At 38.6% G+C, this 26911-nt stretch overlaps 1 protein-coding gene across 2 annotated transcripts in view; it reads right to left on the reverse strand.

Annotated features, from left to right (window-relative positions):
- MAN1A2 (mannosidase alpha class 1A member 2) overlaps positions 1-26911 on the reverse strand; it is a 136005-nt gene that overhangs the window by 58539 nt on the left and 50555 nt on the right. For both annotated transcript variants that reach the window (XM_032098687.1, XM_032098688.1), the window contains exons 4-5: positions 15857-15975; positions 13415-13495 (exon numbers count right to left, since the gene is read on the reverse strand). In XM_032098687.1, the coding sequence (XP_031954578.1) occupies positions 13415-13495; positions 15857-15975 (200 nt within the window). The remainder of the gene's footprint in view (positions 1-13414; positions 13496-15856; positions 15976-26911) is intronic.

A 26911-nucleotide genomic window follows, 5' to 3' on the forward strand; every position in this document is an offset into this window, starting at 1 on the left:
GGGAGCCTAAATAGGCAGTGAAGGGAAGAAACAAAGGTGTCGAGAGGAAGGACAGGGAATGAATGGAGATCTAAAGAAGGTAAGACATAAAACGGATGGACTGCCAACAGTACAGCTGTGAGGAACAGGATTATAAGAAACATGTGGGGGAATCTGACAGGGGAAAAACACTTTCTCATCTCCAAAACACATTCCTAGGAACTAGAATTGACTCCAATATATCAGTCTTTCAATATGCCTTTGTAGCCAAACACATCCAGGCAAAGCAAATGGTATCAATGAATCTTGGGGGTGTTGTTTTCCATTTTTGGGTGGTTTTTTTCTATTAATCAATGATCTTCGGTATTTTGGTACTACCAGCTGTCCTACTGAGTTGAGTAACAGACTCCATTATGTGCCTGAAGTTCACAACCCAACTCATGATCCAGCCTCTCTGTGGTTTTTAAGAAGAAAAATTTGTGTTAGAAACCTTAAGAAATGATTCTGAAGTCAAATAATTAAGCTGTTTGTACTAAGCTAACAAGTTTTATCAGAATAATTTTTGTGCAATAGAAGTTATCTACTTCCTGTGATTATTAATCTCTCTTGACATAGGTTTTCTTTTTGGTAACATCTTTTCCTAACACCTTCTCCATTCATGACAAGTATTTCCTTTATTTCCCATATATTTTTCTATGCCATGTTATCTTTTTTGTCTTTTCACTCTGTGCTTAGATTGTCTCAATTTCTACTTTCTTTCTCAGTTATTCCTCTGTCTCCCATTTCTCTTGAATGTGCTGCCAAGCTTTCCATTTTAAATTTCATCTTGATTTCCCCTTTAGTTTTTGCCAGAAATGACTCAGTCCCTTTTAGACTGTATTTGCCTTTACAAAGAAAAGTTAAACAGAGATTAAATTACATATTGTTTTACACTATGTGCAGTCATTATACACACAGCCTCCCCTCTCCTGCTGGTATAATGTGACAGATTACAATGCAAAAATTGCAGTCTAGGGGAAAAAAAAAAAGTAAAAATCACACAGCTTTTACATCTTCAGAAACATATCCCTGATACAATGTCAGATGCAAAGCACATTACATTCCACCTGATAGAAGTTAAGTAGTGTTTGGTTGGTTTCTTGTTTGTTTGTTTTTAATGAACTGGCTTATTTTCACCAATCAACAGATATGTAGCTTATCTACAGGTTTTTTTATATATGAATTTTATATATATATATATTATATATATATATACATATATATGGACCGAGTTCTGGCAGAAAATTAGTTGGCAAACAAAACCTATGAGCAATGAATTAGTAAGCACTGAATCTTCATAGTTGCATAAATTCTGCAAGGCACTTGAAAAACTAGACATTTGTTTTGACAAAATGGTGAGATAAATATCCAGACTCCTGCAGTGTAATTTATAGTTCTCAGGACCAGAAATGCAAGATAAAAATGTTGTTCTTTTATGCCATGCAAATGAAAACAAAAAATGTTCAAGAGCAACAATCTGATCATCTGCATAAAAAAAGGAGTAAGTGTCAAGATACCTTTATAATTACATCAATAAGCAGTACTTAAGTGAAATATTCGTTCCAGAGAGATATCTGGACTGTGTCATGTACCACATACTGAGTACTCATGTCCAAGAGGCACAACTACCAGTCCTCTAACTTTTCATGACTTTCTACTGCTTCTGCTGCTTTTACAAGTCCTTCTAAGAATGTGATTACCAAGAAGCTTGAAGCATACCAACAGCAGTCCTTATTAATGACTTCAACAGAAATAATTTCCTCCTCATATTTGAAGTTCTTATTTATAAATCCAAATGCTCATCGGTCTTTTGTCACAGGATTTCATACCTGAAGTTCAAGCTGAGCAGCTTGCCTTGTTTGAGTTTCACATACTCTTCCAAAGCCACAACGACTCAAAACACAGTCCCTTACTCTCTCCCCATGTTAGTCTGTTCAACATAGGTTGTTCATTTCTTTTGTAACTTCCAGTCTGCACCTACACCTTTAGCAACACTAAAGTGGATTTAATTTACAGAGGCCTAATTGAACATTCAATTAAATTTCTCTGGAGTTTTCTACTTATTTGCCATCTCAATAAGAGCAAACCTACAGTCAGATATAAATTCTTAAGAGAAGCCTTTTATTGTCAAGTCACTATTGTACTGATGATCTCTTATTTTCCATTATGTAAATTTCTGGGATGGGGAGAAGAAATGAAATCAGACTATCTGGTTCACAATTACCTAGGTCACCTTAAAAGACCTTTTCCTAAAATGGACAGAGTTCCATTATTTTGATTTAGGCACTTATCTTCAATCTTGTGTTTTGAATTAAAAAAAAATTAAAAAAATCACAGAACATGCTGAGTTGGAAGGCTAGAGAACTTCTTGGTCATTCCTTTAAAAATTTGTCTCCTGATTATCCGATTCATAACTGGTAACAGAATGTCACTGCAGGCAGCATCCTCTTGATTCCTAACAGGCAAGAAGAGTTCACCATCTTTCTCATGTGGTAGCTACACACATCATTACAGGGAACAATTTTCTGGTAATATTTTTCCTAGTCTGTAGTGGGTTTGCTTAGCTGTTATTGGAGCATTCATGGCATTTATTTTCCTCTCACTATATCTGTTCTCAGCTAACATGCAAATTCCTTTTCAAGACAGAAACATAACAGTTAGTACTGAATGAGAACAAGTTCCAAAAGGCAAAGCCAGCCAAAGATGCTCGATTTTAAAGCAGTATCATGTCCAGAGTTGTATTTTAGCTCTGTTCCAAAGTGAAAAAAAGTCCTGCTGGAAAACTGTGTTTTCAGTTGACAAAAGACAATGCCAGACTTCCTTTCTGGATCAGATAAAGCGTGAAAACCCTCAGTGCAAATGCTAACCTAGGAGGAAAGAACAGGAAAACTCCACGGTAGAAACTAATATATTACTTTGTCAAGAGTAATGCCAGTAAATGAATGTCTGGAAAAACAACAGGTAGGATACTGTGCTTGCTGTCACTGGTGCCCATTGGCATCAATATGACTCTTAAACTACTGAAGAGGGACAGAAAAACAGACTTGGTCAAGAGGAGATCCATGACATGTGAGGAATAGTTACCAATGATCTACTCCTCCTTAGTTTTTATAGCCCTCTACGGGAACATGATCAAATAATGAGTTTTAAGAGTAGCAATCACTGCATAGCTATTGTATTTTCTAGTGCTAAAACGGATTGTCCTTTATTTCCACCAGTTTAAAGTATATTATACTAACAGGAAAAACCTATTTCCAATCAGACTCAGAGTGGAAGAAACAAATTCGCAGCGAAGTCAGTTTTCTCTGCTTCAGGTGTCGTGCAGTACCAAGATGCAGCAATGAACTGGGCTAAGTGTCCTCTGCCAGTCAAGAAAATGTTTACTACAAGCCTGGAAACAGAAACTGCACAAGCAATGCAATCTGCACTGCAGTGAGCAGTGGCAACGCCCAATATGAGACAATGCTTTAAAAGTCAAAGAAAAATAGAGGTTTTTTTCAGGCTGTGTCCTGTTAAGAGACCAGTGAGCTGTCACAACTACTTATGAATAAGCAGCTCATCTCCTGGCAACAAGCTCAAATCTCATCTTCATTGAACAGGACATACGCAATGCTGTTAACTCTTCTGAGATTTTCACCCTTTGAAAACTTAATTTAGATAAACCTGAAAGCTTTAATTTTAGTAGTTTCCTAAGTACATCTAAGAATTCTGTGAAACCAGTACACACAGTATTGTCTTACTTAATGAAGACCTATCTTTTATATATTTAAGTTGGTTGTTGGGGATATCCATTGACAATATAACATAATTTGACTAATGAGTTTTCCTGAACAGAGGAGATGCTGCCTGTCAGATTCCTGGAAAGGATTAGTTTGATTATCTTTTAATAGAATATCAGGTACTTAACATCCCTCGTGCTCTACTTTAAATGAGATTTGAGGCTGGATTTATCCACAGGAATGATACTATTATTTTGCCCAGAAAGATATGTCATTTTGATGATGTTTAAAAGGATGAAAAAGACAGTCATGAAATGAACTGCATTATATCTAAGGCTGGCAAAGGTAAACACAGTAAACCATTAATCTTTTTTTTTTATATTGCAAATATCGTAAATAACTTTGTTCAACAAAAATAAAACAATAACCTACCCTTTTTATTGTATTAATAAATCAGCAGCAGACAAGAACACTTTGTCATAATGGTGTAAGTGTCCTCCTGCTGCTATCACACAAGAGACATTAGAATAATATTCACTTTGTTTTCCTTACTTGTCGCTGTTCCTCAAAAGCACAGCCGTGTACACTGTGCAACAACCGACCCTCTATCCATCTCCAGGCTTTTGTCATTCCATGCAGTACTGCCAGCAGGAATATTTTATTTGCCACTGCCAGTCACACCACAAGTTTTAATGATTTGTGAAGCTTCACTTCATGAAAAAAAGCAAGCAGTCAATGGGTCATTTGTGCCCTCTCTCCTCAGAAATGCTGTTCGTACCAGAGAATCCTTAGTTACTCTAAAGGCAAGATGGGGTCACTCCTGCACACCCTACAAATCTCTTGTGGACTGCTAACAAAGGAGCTCTTGGCAGAGCATGTAAGTATCACTCACTTACCCCAATTCTCATTCACTTTCTTTACAAACCAGAACACATGTAAGAACTGGAAACAGCCTCCAAATTCTGCTGCAAAAAGCTGCAGATGAACTTTTGTGGAGAGCAATTCTGAAGCCATGGGCTCAGTGTTTGGTTTTGTGACAGACTATCCGTGAGATGCTAGTCAGAAGAATTAAATCCAAGTTTTAAGAGATCACTGCTAGCTGTGGCATTCCTTTTTCTGGTTCTTCTTGCTTCAGAAAATGTGCTGAATTGTCAGAAATTTTAAGGACTCTAATCTGTGAGGGCCACAGGCACTCAGAGTGCTAATTGCTGAGAAAAGGTAAAGTCATACTCCTGATCACTGAAGCACTCCAAATCCAGTAACTATCTCCAGTATTTTTATCCTCAAGTCTATACACTTTGCAATTACTAATGCCTGAAATAAGCATGAGAACACACACTCTCACAATACTGTAAACCTTCATGAACCTGAATGGGACATATGTCCAATACAATTCCACAGAAAACATCAAGAACAGGAAGTTTATCCTGGGTGCTCATAAAGACAGGTGTTAGACACACACACACCTCCCCCGCCAACTCTCCTGCACAGCCGGTATGGGTGATGACTGGCTAGCTCTTCCCCTGTGATCTCCCCTCTGGCTGAGGTTGCATTTCATGAAATTGCAGGACAGAGCACTGCTTCCCAAGCACCCTGGAATGTAGTGACCATCTCAGACCTGGAACAGAGAATTGCTGATAGTATGGTACTACAGTCAGCATGCAGACCTCTTTGGAGGAAGCCCTAGCTCAAAACAACCAGCTTGGCAGATGCATTCTACAGCCTGTGATACAATTTAAAAAAAAAAAAAAAAAAATCACAGAGTAAGCACATCAAAACAAGCAATGACTTCTTGAGAATCAGAAAATAAAATAGGCTTACTCACTGAAACGACCATTAAAGAGTTTTGTCTGTATAGATGTGGGATCTATTTACATGGTTTTGTACTATTTATTGCTTCTTTAATGTTCAGAAAGACTGGGGAAATCCACAGATTTAAAGGATCCATCTTAATTTGGATAAAAATCTAGGTACCTGAAAGAAAGTCTGCAGTGAAACAAAAGAAATGCATGTAACATCATATTCCTCTGACTCTCTTAGTTAAATACATCTCCTCAGCCTCCTGATGATGACATGCATTTTGCAACCTGCCTTCTCCTATTTGGAGACACAGCTCCAGCAAGTGCCTGCACATGTTTGCTCCAGGTACTTTCTTTCAGTGTTAGAGGATTTTATTTCCTGCTCTCCATATAAACAGTATCTCACTTAACACATATCCTAACACATATTATGAGAGAACAGAAAATAAAGCATGCTGGGAACACACAGGGGAAATACCAAAATCCCTAACCCAGGCTGAAACTGCTATTTGAGGGAGTTTACCAACTCCCACAGGTGACACCAAGCCCCAGAAGGGGTCCATGGCCATGAGGGCTTGCCACCACAGCTAGCCATCAGTTAGCCATGCAGCGTCACTGACCTGGGCTGTAGCCATGGGGAAGGCACAGACTTGATATATAGAAGGTAGAAGACTCCCTCCCCTGTCAGGGAGATGCTGATAACTCTGTAACTATCAGTGGATGGTGTCCTTTTCTGCTTGGCTAGGACTTGCTGTGTAAGAAGTAACTATGCCAAGCTGCTCTGGAAAGACAAACTTCCTTAAAGCAAGAAGTGGTCCCATAACATGGAGAAAAAATAGTACTCAAGGACTATTAACCTTTTGGGAAGATGTCACAGTATCCAGAGACAGCAGACATGCCTGTGACTAGGATCACTGTGAAGAGATTATTATTCTTGTAAATTTGCTCAAAAAATTGGACTTTATCTATCTATTTTTCAAGAAGTTGGACAGACATTTGGCATGCAATCCTGTTCACTCTAGCAATGAGCATCATCAATGCTGGAGGCTCTTGGGCAGGAGCCATAGAGGAGCAGTGACAGCAATTCATCAAATACAACTGTAAAAAATAGGATTTTGAACACAGACCAATAATCTCTGGTACAAGATTGTTCTTTATCTTACTTAGGCTTTATTGTTCCAATGATCATTCTCTGTGTTTAATTACAGGATGATTCTGCATGCATGCAACACTCGGACTGCAGCTGTCTCTCCCTCCCTCCTTGAACAAACTCACATTTGGAGAGGAGAAAGTTCATTTACAGTGTGTTCACAGACTTGGAAGGGAAAATAGCGCTCATAGAAGGGCTCAGCACCTTCACTGCTGTCTTTTGGATGGGTTTCAGAAATGAGGAACAATGGATCCTTCAAGGTGCTCTAAGAATCTCCATCTGCTTTAATGAGCTCAAAGAAATTCACACACCCAATATGAAGGACTGAAGCTGGTTTCTTCTGGCATCGTCATCTGTGACATCTTCCTCGTCCTGATTGCTCCTTCACTAGCCAGGTCTGGGGACAGCATAGCAGAAATTACAGCTCTTGGACCACTTGATGCAGCACACCACAAAAAAATCCAGCTTCTGTTAAAGATTCCATTGTGATATCCTACATCAGGTTGCAACAGACTTTTTACTGTTTAGTCCTTGAGGACACTGATCTCCTGGTAGCCTGCTCTCAACTAATTCTACATTCAGACACAATCATCACAGATCCATTTTGTGTATTCTCCTGCAGCTTATCACTGCGGTCTGTTGGCAAGCTCTATTCTTTCAGCATTAACACAGAGAGATCAGCCAACTCATTTCTACTTCGTGCCATTCATTCTTACCTCCTGCCTGCTTGCTGCTTTTTTGCACCAGGAGTTGAAAGCACTGTGGACAGGCAGTGATTTCACAAAGCAGTGCTCCTATCTTCCCTCAGAAATCAGTATCAGATACCCTGATGCCCAGAAAGACCCAGATCCACAGATGTGACTGAAAGAAGTGGATGGACATATAAACAATCATATACCAAATAGATTAACTAGATAATTCGTGTTGAAAAAAATAATTTACCAATCCCAACATCCATAGTGAAGAGAAAAACCTCATGTTACCTAGAGAAAAACCAAGCACCAAACATGACTGATCTTGAATAAAATCTTGAACCGCAGAACTAGACAGACACCAAAGGAGACCAAAGAATTCCAGAGGCACATCCTGAGAAACCAGCTATACACCATAGGCTCATTTCCAGGTAACCTCCCTGGAAAATGACTTTAGAAGACTGTGTGAACAGATAGATCCAATCTAGTAAGAGCATAACTTGCAATAGCATCCTTTTTTTGTGAAATCCAAGTGGCTTTATCTTGTTCTAATCTCCTTGTATACATGATACTCTTTCATTAAGCCTTTCTATCCTGATGCTGTTACATACAATATCAAGATATTTTATTAGTATTGGATACTACGTTACAGAAAATAAAAAAGAACACAAAACATTCTTATACAGTAAGTCTAGGGAATTAACTTGGAATAAACAAAGAAGCCTATTGTTCTGGGGAAAATGCTAAACAATGCCTTGTTAGGCATCACTGAAAACTATAAAAAAACCACATGGATTCATAACTAAAGACAAAAATTATATTTGTGCCAGTATGAATCACAAAAGAAAGAAAATCCCTTAATGCAGCAGCCACATGAAAAAAAGTTGCTTTTTTGTTTTGTTTTGGGATTTTATTGATGTTTTTTGTTTGCTTGTTTTTTAAATCATGTAAGGCTGATTTTCATCCTAAATTGCCATACTCAATGTTTGCTCCAAACTAGGCATATGGAACATTTAATTCCTACTTATTTCTGTTGTATTATCAGCTGTATCATAATGTTGTCTCCCACCCCACAAGCATAATGCAGACTGTATGTAGTTCTTCTAGAAATTAAAGGATTGTTGCAGGGATTACTGAGAAACAGTCTGGCTCAATTTTAATAAGAAGTCATTATATATTTTACCAGCAGTATGTTATTCTGGACTATTAACTCTACTTGACAGATGCAAAAGAGGAAGCACAGTGGTGCCTCTGAACTCAGAAGGTGGAAAACTTGCAGCTCACACTCTTTAACTACAATCCTGTTTGATCAAAATGTAAAATATAAACACGTTATCCATTGTATCACAACCTGGAGTAGAAAATAGGAGTGCCGAGTTTTCACAGTATGTCTCCCAGTCACTCACAATTCTACTAAGCAACTCTCCTAAACCCTATACCTCAAAAATATTTAATTAGTGGCTCCTTACTGAATATAGGCACAACGAATTTTGCATTTCTTATTTAGCTATTTAGGTACTTAGAAATTTACCTATTAGCATACAATTTAATAAAGAATAATGATGAGTGAAGTAAACACTGCATTGGTTGCTTACTGAAAACTGGGAAGAAATCTCTGGCATACAGCAAAATACAAGAGAGTTTGCCTGGACAGGCTGAACTCTATTGTCAAGGTCTTTTCCAACCTAGATGATTCTATTATTTTTTGACACACAGCACTCCCAGGAGAGATTATGCATTTTTCCTCCATTTTTTATTGAGCCTCTTTTTCTTTCACAGAATCGGGCAGGTTGGAAGGGACCACAGGGGATTATCTGGTCCAACCTCCTCTTTCTTTTGTTTGGCAGTATAATTTCAAAAGAAATACATTATACCCCCCACATACACTGAGGTCCCTATTACTGTTTGCAGCTCTGGGGTCCCAATACAAGGAAGAATGTGGACCTGTTGGAACAGGTCCAGAGGAGGGTCACAAAAATGATCAGAAGGAAGCACATCTCCTGTGAAGGCAGGCTGAGAGAGTTGAGGTTGTTTAGCCTGGAGAAGAGAAGGCTCCAGAGGGACCTTATAGCACCTTCCAGCACCTAAAGGGGGCCTGGCTTATAAGAAAGATGAAGAGGACTTTTTACTATGGCCTCTAATGACAGCAGAAGGGACAACTGTTTTAAAACTGAACGAGGGTATGTTTAGAGTGGATATAAACACAGAACTGTTTAGGTTGGAAGAGACCCATAAAGAATCATCTAATTCCAACTCCTGCCATGTGCAGGGACACCTTCCACCAGACCAGACTGCTCAAAGCCCTCTTAGGGCCCTATTAGGAAGACATTTGTTACAATGAGGATAATGAGGTTGTACTGCCCAGGGAAGCTATGGACACACCATCCCTGGCAGTGTTCAAGGCCAGTTCAGAGAGGGCTCTGAGCAACCTGGTCTGTTGAAAGGTGGCCCTGCCTATGGCAGGGGAGTTGTACTAGGTGATCTTTAAAGGTCCTTTTCAACCCAAACCATTTTATGATGCTATATTCCACTGTTTTAGCATATATTCATTATATATTTCAATAACATACCCCGGAGAAAAGTCACTGGCCCAAAGAATCTCAAAATCAATGACAGATTGAGACCTCATTTCTCTGTGGGAGCTGAGGCAAAGAAGGCACACTTAGATCTGATAACATACACCTAGCCAGACACCAGATGGCCTGTCCACAATCAGCCAGGAAAACATATTGTGCAGAGGATTTAAACAAGGGCCCCCCAGACTGCAGACCTACGACCCCTGCCACCAGAGAGGTATCAGTGTTGTTTCAACTTCAGACGACTGAAACAATGCATGGGCAAATTTTCCACTCTGTCAAGGTTCACAGGCATATTTTGATTGTCTTCTATTCAGTAGGCATGCTGACATGGAAAAATGGAAAAAGATGGTGATCTTTCATACATCAAGAGAACTGCCTGTTAGACAGAGAAACAATTTTGTCTCCCTACATCAGCAGAAAGGTACAGTGAGGCAAGACAACCAAGACATTTGCACCAAAATGCATCCTTCTCAAGCTCTAGCTTTACATGCTCCTCACTCATGGAAGTCCAGCAGAAATACCCACATGTGAAAGGCTGAGCTGTTAAAAAATTTACACGTGTCATGTTTCACAAAGAAAGGCCTGTGACTCAACACTGGACAGGACAAGCCCTACAGCATTTTCAGCCAAGCTGTCAGCTGCTAAAAACAGCAACTTTATTTTTAGTTGTAAGGGAGTTATATTTCATTATTCACCCATTCACTGCAGTAAGAGGGAACCCTTACTGATAAAAGGACAGCAATACTCACAATCTTAACATGAAAGGCTTAAAATTCTACCATTATCAGCATTATTAAAACCATGATCTCTGCTGATGCTCCTCTAAGTAATGCCAGTAACATGACAGTCTAAATACAGCATGGAGACCACAGAGCCATGCCACTAGACATGCTAAATAAACTTTAAAAATGAACGTATTTTCAATAAAAGCATTAAAAAGGACTATTTAATCTAAATTAATAGTCTGCTGTACTTGAAAACTATGGTCAATATCTACCACTATGACTCAATCAGATAAAATGCTATCGAGCACAAATACCCTGTCCCTACAAAAGGCATTACAGATAAACCATGATGACCATAAAATTCTCCAGATGTGGCCATTTACAAATGATTAAAGCTCCACAGCTGATGTCGAGTCTTAGACACTTTGTTTTATGGTTGTCCCTACAGCACCTTTATCCACACTAAGTGATAGAAGTCAAAATGAAATAAAAACAGTTTTTGTAACTATCACCAAACAGCAGTAATGCCTGTTGCAGACCTAAGCAGAATTTGTGTTCATTAAAAGGAGAAACCAGAACTAATTCAAAGAAGCCTGTTCATTGTACTGGACCTCACTTTAAATACATCAAACAAGACATGCAAAAGTATGGCAATCAGTATGAAAACCTTCTAAACCAATCTAGCAACCGACTTGCAGAAGTAGAGGCTTGGAGGTAGGAAGATGGGGACTGGAATATCAACAAGTGAATATGATCAAGTAAATAGTAGCTTGGTGAACAAAGAAAGGATACCTACCAGGAGACAGAGACTGCCTTAAAGGTGTAAGCCCATGTGCATGTTCACAACCTGATCAGCCCAAATGGCTGGGAACAGGCTTGTCTGTCTTAGCAATGCTAAAAAGTGTCTCCTCACATGCCTGAATGCAGTGAATAAAGAAATCATGCATGTCACAATCCTGAGATAAGGAATATGTTCCCTTTCTGGGAACAGAAGAGAGAAGACCAGATTGGAAATCACATCTCAAGCAACCTGTTTCCAACTCCAAGGAGTTCCCAGACACAGGTGTCTCTCCTGGGCTCAGTTGCTGAAGAGCCTCAAATTCCCTTGTTTGTCATACGCACAATGACAAATTGCAGAGAAACCCCATCCAACTTGGCAAATGAAGCAGTCTCTCAGATACTCAAAGCAATCCTAGCTGCCACACTATTTTGAAAGAAATGCAGTCTGAGGACTTTTTTTTAGCAGTTCTTTAGGAAAATAAAGATGATACATATGGACATTTGACGGGAATAATCTTGTATCACAAATCATGAAGCATTTGAAGTCTGTTGGAGAGAATGATGCCATAAAAATCTTAAAAACAAAACACTCAGCCCAACCAAAATTTAGCAAAGAGAGGGTAGATGCTTTCTACGAAGGAAAGAAATTAAAGCTATTTAAGCAAAGGAGCTTGTTCTGACTCTACCAAGAGGTTAGAAGCAAATTTAAGAAGGAATACTATACTTTACAAATGCAGGCAAAGCATGTATTTTGGCAGTGTTTGGCTGCACTCATCTGCATACTGGGGCAAAAAAATTCTCTTTAAGGGACTTGTGCACAGGTGCAGTATCAATCTGTACAAACAATCCAGGTATGGATGTGTGATCCTTGCTTTTTCGATGAGGTTTTTCATACTCACAGCAGATGCCTCCAAGAAGCATATTCCAGTTTAAAGAAGATGAAGCAGGAGCACTGGATGAAAAATAAACTACCCAATTCTTTCAAAATGTACACAGGATTTTTGCTTTGCCACTGAGCTCTTCTTCTGAAGAGAAGACACTCATGAAAGAGAAAATTCACATATCCAGGATGATGCCAAAGACTTCAAGAGCCAACAAATTATAGGTTTTCTCTTGGTTACTTTTAGGGCTCCAGGCTTAAAATCCCTGAGAACTTGTTGATAGGTACGTGGTGCTTCCCTAAACAAAGGAGGATGATACCTATGAACATTGAAAGCCTTAAGCCAGGAAATATGTCTGGTAGTGAGCTACAGAAGGGTCATGACAAAAAAAGGACAAAACCAAAGAAATCAAAGACACGGGTAGTAGGTTAAAGACAGGTAAGACATGAGAAGAACTGGGGGTCAAACTCTAGCCTTGCTAAATTATGGGAAGTAAGAGGTCACGGCACTGTGACTGCTGGACTAAGGAAGTCCATGGCTGCAAGACTTAGGGTATACGCATCCTTTCAATCGAAGCACGTCTCCACATCTTTTTTAACAGACGTTTCAAAAGTTGTATAAAACTGGCCTGCTATTTCTTGGTTTGTCACTAACAAAATGGTAAGAAGACTGAGTAGCACTTTGATGAGGCACACCTACAGCTTTGCAGGACAAGCAACAAAGCTATTATTTCCACCTTCGTGGAGTTACAGAATATCAAAACAAGTTATTGTTGGCATGAGAAGGCTGACATTTCACTTGACATTTCAAGCTGATGCTTGAGTGGATATCTTCTGAAAATATCTTGATAAAAGAAGCATTTCAAAATGGTAACAAAGTGTCCTAAATGGCAGGAGACCGACTCAGAAGCAAACTTTAAAGATTCCATACTCTAAGAATTTGGTTATTTTGGACAACTGACTGCTGTGAAATTAGTTTGCAAGCTATTGAAAAATCAAGATTCTAGAAAAGCCTCCATATGCAATGTTTGCTAGAATACACTGAATTTCAGACACCTTCCAGTCTCCTTACCTCTTCTCCTGAAAGGTAGTATGCTGCTAGAAGACCGCCAATGAAGCGAATATTGACCTCAAAAACAGACACTTCGGAATTCTAAAACAGAAATAAAGCATAAATAAATAATTAAGCAACTCCTTAATCAGGGAAGAAAAAAAAAATTGACAAGGCAGAGGAAAGTACATATCCTAAGGCAATCCACATGCAAGGGTCTGTACCATTTCAGTCTCCAGATCCATACCGAAATTCTCACACACATCTTCATGACACCAAATGACAATTCTAGTTACAGCTTCAACCGATTTTATTAAAATCAAATTAGTTTTTCTCCTGCTCTCTAACCATTTTATCACCACAAAGTGCAATTAGAGTAATTTGGGGCTCATGGGAAAGAAGTCAAGGACCATACATTTCCATAATTCAGCATCTTTTCTCTTATGTTTCAGCATAACACCAAACCTTCTAGGTTTAAAAGATAAAGCAAAATAATAATTAGAGCATTCTCATAATGCACTTTCTTAACCTGAATTACTAAGCTCAAATTCAGAGCTCCATTTTAACATACTCTTTGTCTAGGAATAGCCTTTATGTTATGACAACTACTGCAAGGCCACTGAGAAACCCAAGAGAACAAACCATTTTATTGCCTTCCTCCACATTTTTACCCTTAGGCTAAATTCAACCATATCTTTTGACTCATTTAACCCACAAAAAATTAAGAGGAACCAGATAGTTCTAACATCTTTCTGACTCCCTCTGTGCCCCATTCACTTAATTTTCCACATACACTCCATCTGTCTCCCCCATAAACTTCTCTTCAACCTATTAGACATAGAAATGTAGTTTTATTAAGAGATTTTGAGGTAGGCAAGACTTTTCCTTTTATCCAGAAAAGTCACTACAACGTACACGGAACAAGCTGACTCACCAATCTGCACACAGCTGGAATGAGATTTACAGGTGTTTCGTGCTATTTCTATGGCACCTGCAGTGCTTGGATCTGAACTAAATGCATTTTGCACATATTACATATTCCAGAAAGCTAATATGAATAAAGATTTCTTCAAACAGCACTGATTAAAAAGTTGAAAGTTTGAAATACTCCCAAATGTTTCTAGTAAAAGACTTCTTCTTTTCACATAGAGGTGATACTAGAAAAATAACACCAATGCAGCATGATTCCACTTAATACCTATTAAACTCATGAATCACACATGCAGTGGGACAGTGTAAAGCAAAACCAATCATTTCCATTTCCCAGTAAAAGAATCTAAGAGGAACAAATTCATGTATTTATTTATAAACTCCAAACCACATAAGGAAATTACCCAAGTTTGGTGTATACACAAGGCAACTCATTAACCTTCAGAAATGGTTTTTGATACATAGGAAGATGTAATTGAACCCCAGAGGGCCATGTAAATTTCTTCCATCAAAATCCTAGATTAATATTGCAAATTTATACTGAAATTGCCTTAGATCAGACAAAAGTTATGGAAGCAATTTAGTTCACCCTCACAATGGTATCATTATGTCTACACTTTCTCTGATATATTTAAGATCTTCAGTTTTCGACTGAATAATTATCTGGCACTAACTGTAAAAGCAGAATAAGATTTCTTTGATGTTTGCCAGACAGTCAAGGTATAAATCAAAAGGAAAAAGCCCAAACAAATAATTTTTGAAAAGTAGGATAAAATAGAGAAACAACAGTAACCATTTGGTGAATTCTGAGTGTATAAATACATGTCATTATGTGCATTTACTGAGTGAAAAATTATTTTTGGAACCATAGGGCAAATCCAAGGACTGAAATACAAATTCCATCACAGAGTCTGTGACAGTCCCAAAATTAGTACTAAGAACACTAATCAATAAGACTAGAACAGAGCCATTTCTTCCATTTAATGCTTCCAAACTCTCAACAATGTCAGATGCTGTATGACCACCTGGGAAATTCTTGTGATAGGTTAAGAGCCTGTAGGAAAACTCAAGAACTCAAATGGCCTATTTTACATTAAAACTCTTAAGAAATGGAAGAAGAGATTGTATTCTTAAGTAATTTATACGCTGTAGTTTGGGGGAAAATTGTCTTTCATAGCTCAGTTAATTGCAGCTACTATCAGCCAGTAAAACCTCATCTTTAGGTCTTCATTTCTGAAGCCTGGCTTTTTCTCACAAAACACTTCCCCTTTCTTCCATTATCCAATTATAATTTGCACTTTGAAAATACAATATAGAGATGTACCTTTACTCGCAATTGTAAGTGTGAAAGGGTTGGGGGATATTTTTTTTTTCTACAATAACGTTAGATACACAGAGAATGTCACTTAAGTTCACATCTGACACTTTGATCCATACGTTTTTTTAAGTTTCACCTGAAAGACCTCTTCTGTCTCCCCCCAAGACGAACACTGTGAAAAGGACTAGAGAAATATTAGGGCAGGCTCTACTCACCACACTGAAATCAAGATTTTTGTCAATCCATTCTTGTCCTTCTCTGAATTCATCATGAAGGCCCATGATATAAAGAGTATCCAATGCATCTACTATGGTAGCACCCATCTGTGAGTTTCCTACATGCAAAAAGAAGGATTTCTGTTACAAGTGACTATTTTGTTACTTTTCTTAAACATCACAAACATGAGAAAATAACCCAAGCAGTAGCAAAGCAAAGTTACTACAAAGGTGTACAAAGCACAAAGAAGAACCAAAATGAGCACGTACATAAGAGGATTCCCACTTCTCTTTCAAATCATCAATCTTCTGGCACAGTTTGGCTTCTGGGGAAAAAAAGCATACTAAAGATGGAAAAAAGAGCCCTTCTCATCTGCTTTCCTAACTTGAACTTGAACTCATCTGCTTTCCTAACTTGAGCAACCGTACTTTGACACAAAAAAAAACTGCCACAAAATACCAAAGGACAGAAAGACATTCAGCTTCAAAAAGCTACTAGGAGTTCTAGGACAGAAGCGTTAGGAAATAAAAAGAAAAAAAAGCATATGCAAGACAAAGCAATCAGTACTTGCAGTAATGCCTTGCATTTCCCAACATTTACTTCTGAAATACTCAAAGTTTTGCAATTATGGATGCTACCTAATCATTGAAAAGCACGGACTGATGAGCAGGGAAGCGCTGGCCTGGCGTGACTGCCAAAGCCGCAGTCCCAAGATGTTCCCCTCAGCGTCTGCAGGGACCCACACTATGAGCCGCTAATGGATTTCTCAACTGTCACCACTTCAAGTGGAGCATTGAAAGCCAAATAAAAATCAATGGCGCTTTAAGCTAAAATGCCATTCACTCGAAACAGCAGCAATTTAGAGCTGATTGATGAGTGACTCATCGGTCTGGTGCAAGGGAGGACGAGGTGGTGAGCCATGGCCCATGACAGCTCTGGTCTCCCAAGGCCATCCCAACCCAAGCTGCTGCCTTCAGTAGGCAAAGATCTTTGTTTCTAGAGGAAAGCAAAAATTATCATGGGTTATCTGTTTTCATGGAGTGTATAAAACTTCCTGTGCACCAAGAAAGTAGGCAAATTTCACTGTTCGTACCTGTAATCTATAAACCAGTGCAATAACTACGATTAGCAATTTAATGACGGTAGTGTCCTAACAAGTCAATTTTTGGGTTCTCTAAATGTGCTTTCCACCTATAATGGGAATCTCTACAGCAGAGTGTTCCTGCTTGGTAGGTTCTACTCATCCATTCCTGACTTTCACATGGTTAGAAGCTATTTTTTTCCTCTCAAGCATAATAGTAACTGAATGAAGCCATCACCCCCACTGTATTTCTTTCACACACTTAAATGACTGACATGTAAGCTTATTTCCATTTTCAGGGGCTTCTTTCCCCAAATAATAAAAATTAAACACGACAGTATCCATGACAAAGTAACCACCAACTAATTTTTAAAGAATAGCATCAGTTTTAATTAATATCAATTAGATATGGAAAGCCTAAGGTTGGTGGTGTTAAGAAAATTCAAGTGCAGACTGGGACATGCTACCTTTTGCAAGATTAATTAAAAGACAAATCCTTTGACAAATTGTCCATCAGCCATACCTATAACTCTCAGGAAATGAATTCACTGTGGTACTTAAGTACTGAAAGGTTTAACGCCTTCAGCCAAATGACAAATTCCACCGATTGTGCCGAAGTGGAGGTTGCTGTGAGAAGAGCCACAGTGCTGCACTTAACTTAGCACCTTCTCAAAAGCATAATGTGACAGTTATCTAATTTACCACTTCAAAAATATGTAAATAAGACCATGACAAAAGGACTACCTTCAGTATCAGCTGACAAAGTATTTTTCAACATGAAGTTGGAATGTGTTATACTGCTTCCACGACACGCTCAAAGTAATTTCTGTTCCTTTATTTAAACCATATTGATAAAATTTTCAAATACATGAAGTGTTTGAATAAATAAGGACATGTAAGTCTTGGGAAATCCTGAAAGTTCCTCTTGCAATAGTTTCAAAAAATAAAAATTTTCCAACTTAAACACAGTGGGAATCCCATCAGTAAGCTCTTGTATTCTTCAATTTGCATGGGATGAGGAGAACACATTGCATGTAAATTGACTGGTGTGTCATTGTCCGCCACCCTACCTCTCTACACCTACTCCAAAAAACTTCAGACACCATAGTACAATCTTCCAAAGTTTTCTAGCTCTCAGAACTACTTTCCAGTGTCCACAACATGGGAGAGCGGTATGTTGGGGGCAAGAATATGTACTTGCCAGCCCTCAAGGAAGTATCTTCAAAAATACAAATTTAAACAACTTTTTTCATGGCCTTCTCTGCACAGAACCATGGAAGAAGGGCCATGGAAATGAAAAAGCACATAATAACTTTTGCTGTCTCATAAACCCAATAGATGCATTCAGAGAGAACAGAACAGAGCTCTCTCCAGAACTGAAGTGTTCATAGTTTCCCCAGTGCATCCCATGATTACTGAACAATATGACTTCACCAAACACAGACAAGAAATTTGCTTTTGTTATCACTTAAAAGTGAGCCCTCAACCCCATATAGAGATCTCACCTAAACCAGTGGTCCCCAAAAGGGATTGCCTACAACCCATTTCACACCAGATCCTTCTGCACTGTTTGCAGGCACAGAAACAAATGCAGCCTGAAGAAGGGGCAGTCAATAACTAACTCATGTAAGCACAACTTAACTATTGGGAGACAGCAAATGTTAGTTCAGACAGAAGATGTTAATTACAGAGCCTGAGAAGCTGAATTCACCCTAATCTTGTCAAGCTAGAGGGGACAAGGATCATCAGACTGCTGAATCATTCCTCAAAGGACTACGCATGCCCAGGGAGAAAGGTGAAAAGTTCATGAGAGGATGACTACTGGTTTTCATCAGAAAGACCCCCGAGGAAGAGGAGAGGCCTTCCTCAGTGCGACCACCAGGACACACAGCACATGCGTGGCCCATATGCTAATGACTTCCGAGAAATAATTTGTATAACCACACTTGTCCCGAGGAATGTGATGAATATTCATAATTTAACCCTTAATACTGTGTTGTAGAGAGCACCAGGCGTGTGTGTTTGGAGGAGCGATCCCCACACACCCGGCGCGCCGAATAAAGCAAATACCCACTTCTCTGACTCTGTCTCAGAGGTGTCTCCTGGCCCAGTTGCGGCATGATTCAAGCCCAACACTCTAATAGTTTGTTCAAGTCCTCCCTCTGGCTGCCTTTACAGTCCTTTCTTTCACCTTTTATGTTTCTTTCCTAGAACCATGAACGTCCAACAAAACATTACTGAGAAAAGCCCCCTCTACTCTCTTGTGCCTCTTCTCTAAGCAGTGATGGGCACCTGGTTCTGAGGCACAGATCAGTATGGTTATAGTTTCTAGACTCCATGGGAGAGCCCAACTATTTTTTACCACAATCTCCTAAGGATAGCATTTATATCTCAACCTATAATAAATTACTAGTTTTTCTTTTTTCATATAAGCAGGCTATTTTGACCAAATCTGAGTTACTTTTCTTCTTTTCTACACATGAGTACTTCTTCCTTGAGGACGACTCAGAGGAACAATCTTTGCATTTTTAAACCCTTTTGGCTGGACACATTTCCAAAAGGTCAAGAGATAACAAGTCAGTATTTTGCAACAGATTGTCTACCCAATCTTCTTCTGTTAGTGTCAATCAGGCAGCAGAAAGCAAGCTAATACCCTCCTCATGAGCATTGAGGTGGAAAAGTCCAAAATGCAGAATTCACACTCAGAAGTCTTGTGCTTACAAGAATACAGGGCAGAACTGAACATAATGCAACACTGAGGACAATATACCTGTAACACCTTGGCTGCCCCATACTGCACGACGGGTACAACGTAAAATAATTTGTGGGCTACACTATGTTTGGTCAGAGAGTAAAATTAATTAACTGCTCTCAGCTTCTTTCTTCAAGGACTATGTGGAAAGAATGTCATTCTTAATTTGGTCTTAAGTAAGAGCTTCCACTGAATTCTTCTGTATCTACACCTTGACCAAAACAAGCAGTAACATTGCAATAGCTGTCTTCATCTTAAAAAGTACTGCACTACCAGCAAGGCATTGACTGAAAACTAAAGAAGGAAGAAACAGCAAGTGTTCCAATCACTAGCCTGCATTAGTCATGTGTGCTGCTATAGGTAAAGCAGAAATGGATAGGCAGCGGTACTTCCCCCTACTGATGCTGATAGAAACCATTCGTCTGAAGTCACAAAGTGAAATAATTTTCCATTCATAATAGAGAATGTTCTTTTTTTTCCTTTCATAGCCATGCCAAGATCCATAAATTTTTCCTTGAAGGACAAGGGGATAACCTCCCTGGAATTAAACTGCAGAAGGTATCATTTGAAGAGCCATAAAGTAACCCTAAATAATGAGAAAACAGGTTAGAGTATACACTTCTTGCTACCACCTCAAGCAGTCCATTATTGCTCCAGACACAGAGGGAGCAGATGTCTCATTGTGGTGAAAAAAGGCTATAAACCAATTAAACTATAATAGAAAATAACACTTCTGCTGGCTGAAGGCACTCCTCCCAGGGTCTGTCTCTGTTCAATACAAAGGCTCAGCTAGTCATGTTGCATAGGATAATAACCAATTCCAAAAAGGCCCAGTTTTACAAATGTCAGATTAGGAAGTTTCTTCTCCATATAATTATAGTTCTAGTTGATTGAGCTCCAAATTTAATGAAGTTTGCCTAATGAATGCAATGCTCATTCTTCTAAATAAAACAGAACATCCATCATGAGCTAATGGAAAGAATTTAGCAGTGAAATAGCTGAACTATTAAGAAAATCGTGCACACTCTCATTAAGGAAGAGTATTATTCCAAAGGACTGCGAAATGGTAATTCAGATTTGTAGTTAGGTAGACTTCAGTTTCCTGAGATAAGCCAAATAATTCCTTCACTTGATACCACATAAATCTACAGTTTGAAATTTCCAGCAAATCATATGACTAAGTGTAAATATTAGGGCCTCTAAAAGAAAAATGGTCTTCTTATCTAGAATTCTTTCAGTATGCCAAAGCGCTAGATGAAGAACTGGCTTATCAGTACCATTTGAAAGTTTCACAAGAGACTATCAAAGTACAAGGGAGACAGAGCATTGTCAAGTGTTCACGACAAAAGGAATATGAAGAAAATAAATAGCCCATTTTCATTATACCATAAGAAAAAGTGTAGAGATTTAGAAAGTCTGGTACCAGCTCAGGGTTGCTTAGAGTATTTATTATGTGGAAGCAGAAGAGATTGTAAGCAGTGAGGTACTAGAGAAAATATGTGAATAAGCATAGATCAATTATGAACAGAAAAGACTGAAGATATGAGACACAGACAAGTTAAATAAGGAACAAGATGACAAGTTAAAACTCTGCACCAGCAAACTGAAGTCATGCACTAAGCTGAAAGGTAATCATCAAATAGGTGCTTCACAGAAATTCTGATTATTTAACATGTCATCCATACCTCCTCCTTACTTCAAAATGTATACACCACGCACAAATCTCATTACTTCTGAAAAACACTTCCATAGGGGCTTTCCTTGGCCCAAGTGGAGGGCTGAGCAGGGGTACTCGGTCTGCACGGGAGAGAGTTAATTTTCTTCACAGCAGCTTGTGTGGTGCTGTGGGGTTTGGATGTGTGAGTAAACAAGTGTTGGAAACACACCAGAATTTTGACTATTGCTGAGCAGTGCTTGCACAGCATCAAGGCTCTTTCCCATCCCCCTGCAGTGAATAAACCAGGGGTAGGCAAAAGCTTGGAGAGAGAATTTCCTTGTTACCCCTTCTCCCTCTGCCTGTGCTCCAACACTTCTGTGCCACAAGTGTGTGTCTTACAACATGCTTGGCATCTACCCAGAGACTTGCTAGAGGAGGAACAAACCTGAAGGAATCCAACCTAGTCAAATGGATCTCTCATTACCAAAATGTACACTCTGCTGCTACTAAGTCAAGGAAATCAGCCTAAATGGAAAACTACTGAGGCCACTCTGCTTCCAAGGAAGTCATATAAATAGGCCTAATAGGTGCACGTGACCTTTCCTACTCTTTTACCTCACACAGTGACTAAGAAAGAAGCATTTTATTATTCCTCAGAAAAGACAGCAGATAACAAGTCCAAAAGCAGGATACTCATCAGTCCATTTACAATCAAGGTAGGCTTTTAGTATTTCCTAAACCAGTGACAAAATCACACAGGAATCTAATAAAGACTCTTATTCTCCTTTACAAGGACAGCCTGCAGACATCAGCAGCTACATTTTGAAGAAAGCTAAGGGAATTGGCAAGATTAAGGAAGAACAAGCAGCTGGATACAGTAAAAGCATTTGGACAATTACTGAAGACAGCTGCCTCTACACCACACAAAGAGCAAGCACCTCTGTGTTAAAACCTCCAATTGAAATAAGTTATTTTATACACTGGAAAGCAGACTTATCTTCCTAAGCAATAGAAAAGCTGGATTCCATAGTTAGTTACATGCAAAGACTAGGGATCCAGATGCAAGAAAATAGCTTTCACTCTCAAAACAGCTTCCCATGGCCAATGGGATGATCACACTGATCAACAGAACCATAAGATACAAACAGACCTCCCACACCAGAAATAGAATTGGTCTCAGCCAGCCTCATATCCAGCTCTTGTTTTTTCCAGGGCCCTGGACAGACATTATTTAGTGGAAGCTGAACCTACTCCTGCATGGTCCAGAACGTGCTTGACAACTGGTGTAGCTACCTGGGGGTGGAGGGAAGATAAGCTTGCAAAAGGAATGTAAGAGGACCAAAGCCTCAAGGGATAATTTACCATAATTTCTAAGATAAATTTCCACTAAAGCAGGTGACCTCAGCTTCAGACTAGTCCAGAACTACTGACAGCAACCCAACCACTGGTGTGTACACAAGCATAGAGCAGATCCTCCCTATTCCACCACAGTGATTCCAGAAACAAAGGAGGAGATGTAAAGCCTCCCCAAGGACGAATATATACTCTCTCACACGTGTAACCTAAAAGTTTAGTTATTTTTCACATAGAGAGTTGTTTTAATCCCTAGCAACTGAGTGAAAATGCTTCCTTGATAAACCCAGCCTGACATTAAATACAGAGTTATTACAATCTTAAAGAAAATAAACACTCTTCTTATTGATATTCCTGTCTGCCCAGATTCATAATGGCTGAAAAACACATACTGGGCAAGACTGCACTATATATTAGAAATTATACCAATTTCTACTCCCAAAGATTCAAATAATTCAAGTTTTCAGACTGTAGCAACAGGATTTCTTGATGTGACAGACAATTACAGACATGGTAGGAAAATATGTAATGTGAAAATTAAAAGCAAACAATTATCAACTGTTTTCTGTATCTCTAATGAGGCTCTGGCAATAAAGCTGCCACTACTGAAGCATACCACTTGTGAAATATCTTAATAACTCACAAGGAACAAGATAACGTTTAAGAAAATTAATTAAAATTTTGAACAAGAGAGTTTGATTTCACTGAGAAAACGAGTGCTTCAAAATTAGTCAATGAAACTATACATTTCATACAAAACTGCAGCGTAGGATTTCAGCTCAGTCATAAAACACAATGAATAAGCCTGTAAGTATCCATGAAGAAACCAATTGCCTTTAACATTTTAGACTAATTAAAAAGGCAGAACAAAAAACTAAGCATGTTGATTGCTTAGTCCTATTAAATTGCTGATAATAGACAAGATGAAAAGGATGTCTTAATGTTTTGTACCAGACAATAGAGTACTTTAGCATATAAATAACATTAAATAATCAAGTGTAATGCTTTCCTTAATTTCATAACTGAGGAAGTAATGGGAGTAGAACACCGAATTGTATGCTAGACTTTAAACCTATTAAAAACTGGATCTGCTGGTGTTTGTTAATAATCAAACTGCTGTTTAAATACCTATGTTCTTAAGACCCAAATTTTAAAACTTTGTCTAAGACTCCATACTGCAATAAACCTTCCTTGACTGCTCTTCACTTATTGCTTTATTTTGTTCCCTAACTATATCTTATATGGCCCTTTAAATTAATTCAAAATTCATGCAAGCAAGAGTTGAATGCAGTCCCCCTAGTACAAAGCCTGAATATCCTCAGACTATTTCAATTTTTTACATTTCTATCCAATTTTCTCCATATATTTTTGTTATTTTAAGCACAAAAACCAAACTGAATTACTGTACAAGGAACAGGACTGTGTGCAGACCATAATAAAGATTAATGCTGGAACTATGATCTGAGTTAGTGGAAGGTTAAGACTTGGTGATAACTGAAAGGCCACAATATCAGGAGAGAAAGGTTAGGATGAATTTCAGAGTAGGAAAGGAATGAGGGAGAGGAGATAGCATTGAGTACAAAGGAGGCCATGGAAGTGTACCAGAAAGAAAGCGAGAATAACCTGTGAGAAATGAATGGTGATGGCAAATTTGCTGCACACACAAAGCAGTCAATCAAAACTAACCAAAAATACAGACCTGAAGCAAGTCCATTTTAAGAAAATAGGAAGCAGAAGACTGAAAGGGAAAGTACCTGTGAACAATGGCCTGGAAGTACAAAGAACCTAAACACTGGCAGCAATCAGTTAAACACAGCAGCAAGCAAAGCAAGATTAATACTTCAGAGTAAGTAAGAGAACAAGGTGTTATCTGGACTCAGTATAATTGTATGACCTGATGTATGAAGCAAGCTAAGTATGGATCTTCCAAGACAAGATACAATCTCTCACAGATAATTGTAAGCTAAATTACTTTGTCAGCTAGGCAGTAGGAAAGGCATATTAAAAAAAACCCACCTAAGAGCCATCACGGCACACAAGCTTTTCTATCTTTATATTTGGGCCACTTCTGCACATTTTGGTCCAACCCACATTCTAAATTTTCTTTGGGACAGTGTAAGAGGAGCAGATTTTCAGTGGGATAGCCAAAAACTTCACAAGAAAGGTGCAAAACCTGAGTGAACAGTCTCACTCAGTGCATTAGGAACAAGCACAGTGCTCCGCTCATGTGGTTGAACTGTTTCTGAATTCCAGCTGCCTGGTACATCTGCTGGCTTCTGATGACAGCAAAGCGTACCCACATCTGACTCCCTTGCTGTACACATGCCCATGGAGCAGTCCTCAGTAGATTTAGTTTTACAGCTCAGTATGCTAATTCTTACTCAGCTGTCATGCCTGTTCATATTTTAACACAGTCCAAAACAAGACTGCATAGCTTTAACTTATTTCCTTATTACACCCTCTGCTCTCAATTCCAAATGATAGGAAAAAGGTTTAAATTCGTGAATAGCATCCCCACAATCTAAATCAAAGCAAATCATCTGGTTTATAAGACAAGAACAGGAGGGAATGCTATTGGAAAGAATCAAAATTCTGAGTCTAAGCCTCAGCCCTGAACTCTAGTATGATTTAATTTTTTCATTACCATTTCATGCAGATGTTTACCTCACTATTCTAACAAGGCAGATTACAAAAACGAGGTGTGTTTATCTAATTCCACTTTGCATTTGTGCATCTTTTGTTCGTTTGTTTTGTGGGATTTTCTGGTTAAAGCAGAATTTTCAATCTTCTGAATAGCATTTGACATAATTGCTTCAGAAACACTTAAAAAAGCCACTCAGTACAACTGCCCTAAATGTGTTGTACATGAACTAATACAAACTGTGTGAGAAGAATTCAGTCGAATACTGTATTCTTAAAAAGAACAGAAGACAACAGCTGTTCTTGGTGAATTTTCCTGATACGCATAGGCACACTTGGGACAGTTTGATGAAATATCAATGACATTCAAAAAACATTCTTAGCTAAGCAGTTGGTTTTATCTACAGCACCAGTACTGTAAAGCACTTAAGAGGGAACACACAGCCAGATTGTATCCTGTCTGCACAAATTTGCAAGTTTCAGAGAACAGCTATATTCTGAATAAGCATGATACACACTGCAATGAAACAAAACAGTGTTAACAAATCACTATTTGCCCAAATGGCAGTATCCATCAGAAGACAGCTTTAAATGAGATAAACTGAGGAAAAGTCAGAAATTTTGTAGAGGGAAGTCTTACCTTAGCATCAACGTTAAGGTCTTTTGAAGAAGTGAACTTGCATATGGACAGAGAACATACACAGAAGGAATGTGAGACCACCCCTTAACAAAAGCTCTTAAGAAAACTGACCTGCCACAGGGCAAAAGAAAACTGTTCTCACGCAGATGAATAATGGTTTAAAAGACAGGAAATGGGGTAAGTGTAAACAACCATCAGTGTGAGGTAAAACTACCAGTGGGATCCTACTGAGATGGCTGCTCAGGCAAAAGCTTAAATATGAAATAACTGAAAATATTTATAACATTAGATTTATAATATGTATCACTGGATACAGTGGATGACAATTTCCAAAAGGATTGCTACTGCAGAAAAGCTACGCTGTCATGTGTTTGTAGACTCAACAAGGAGCCTAGAAGACAGAAAACACAATTATTAGGAAAGGAAAAGGAAACAAAACAGAAAATGGAACAAAGTTTTAGTCTTCCTCACAAAGACCAAATAAAACCCCAAAGCTAACACCTTGAAAATATACAAAGAAAGAAGGTAACAACATATCAGGTATGAAAAAATATAAGTACAAGAAATGAGTTAACAGGCCAAGACTCTCCACACAAAACAGGGGCACTACTGAGGGCATATGCAGTCCTACAAACTTATGAATGGCAAGGAAGAAATGAATGAAGGGTTGATTTTTTTTCCAGCACCAAAACTAGTCACCTAGGAGAGCAGACTTCAAAACTAAAAAGTTTTCTACACCATATCAAATCAAAAAACTATGGAAACACTCTGGGTTATGTTAATCTTAAGGTTGCCCAAACTACAAAGCAGTTTGGACAAAAATCAAGGAAAAATAAACCAGAAGTTATTAAATAAAATTTGCTGCCTCTGACCACAGAAGCACTAACACTACACAAACTTCTGTAAGGCTGTGGAGTACTCTGAGACAAGC

The sequence above is a fragment of the Corvus moneduloides genome, chromosome 2, assembly GCF_009650955.1.
Source record: "Corvus moneduloides isolate bCorMon1 chromosome 2, bCorMon1.pri, whole genome shotgun sequence".
NCBI lineage: Eukaryota > Metazoa > Chordata > Aves > Passeriformes > Corvidae > Corvus > Corvus moneduloides.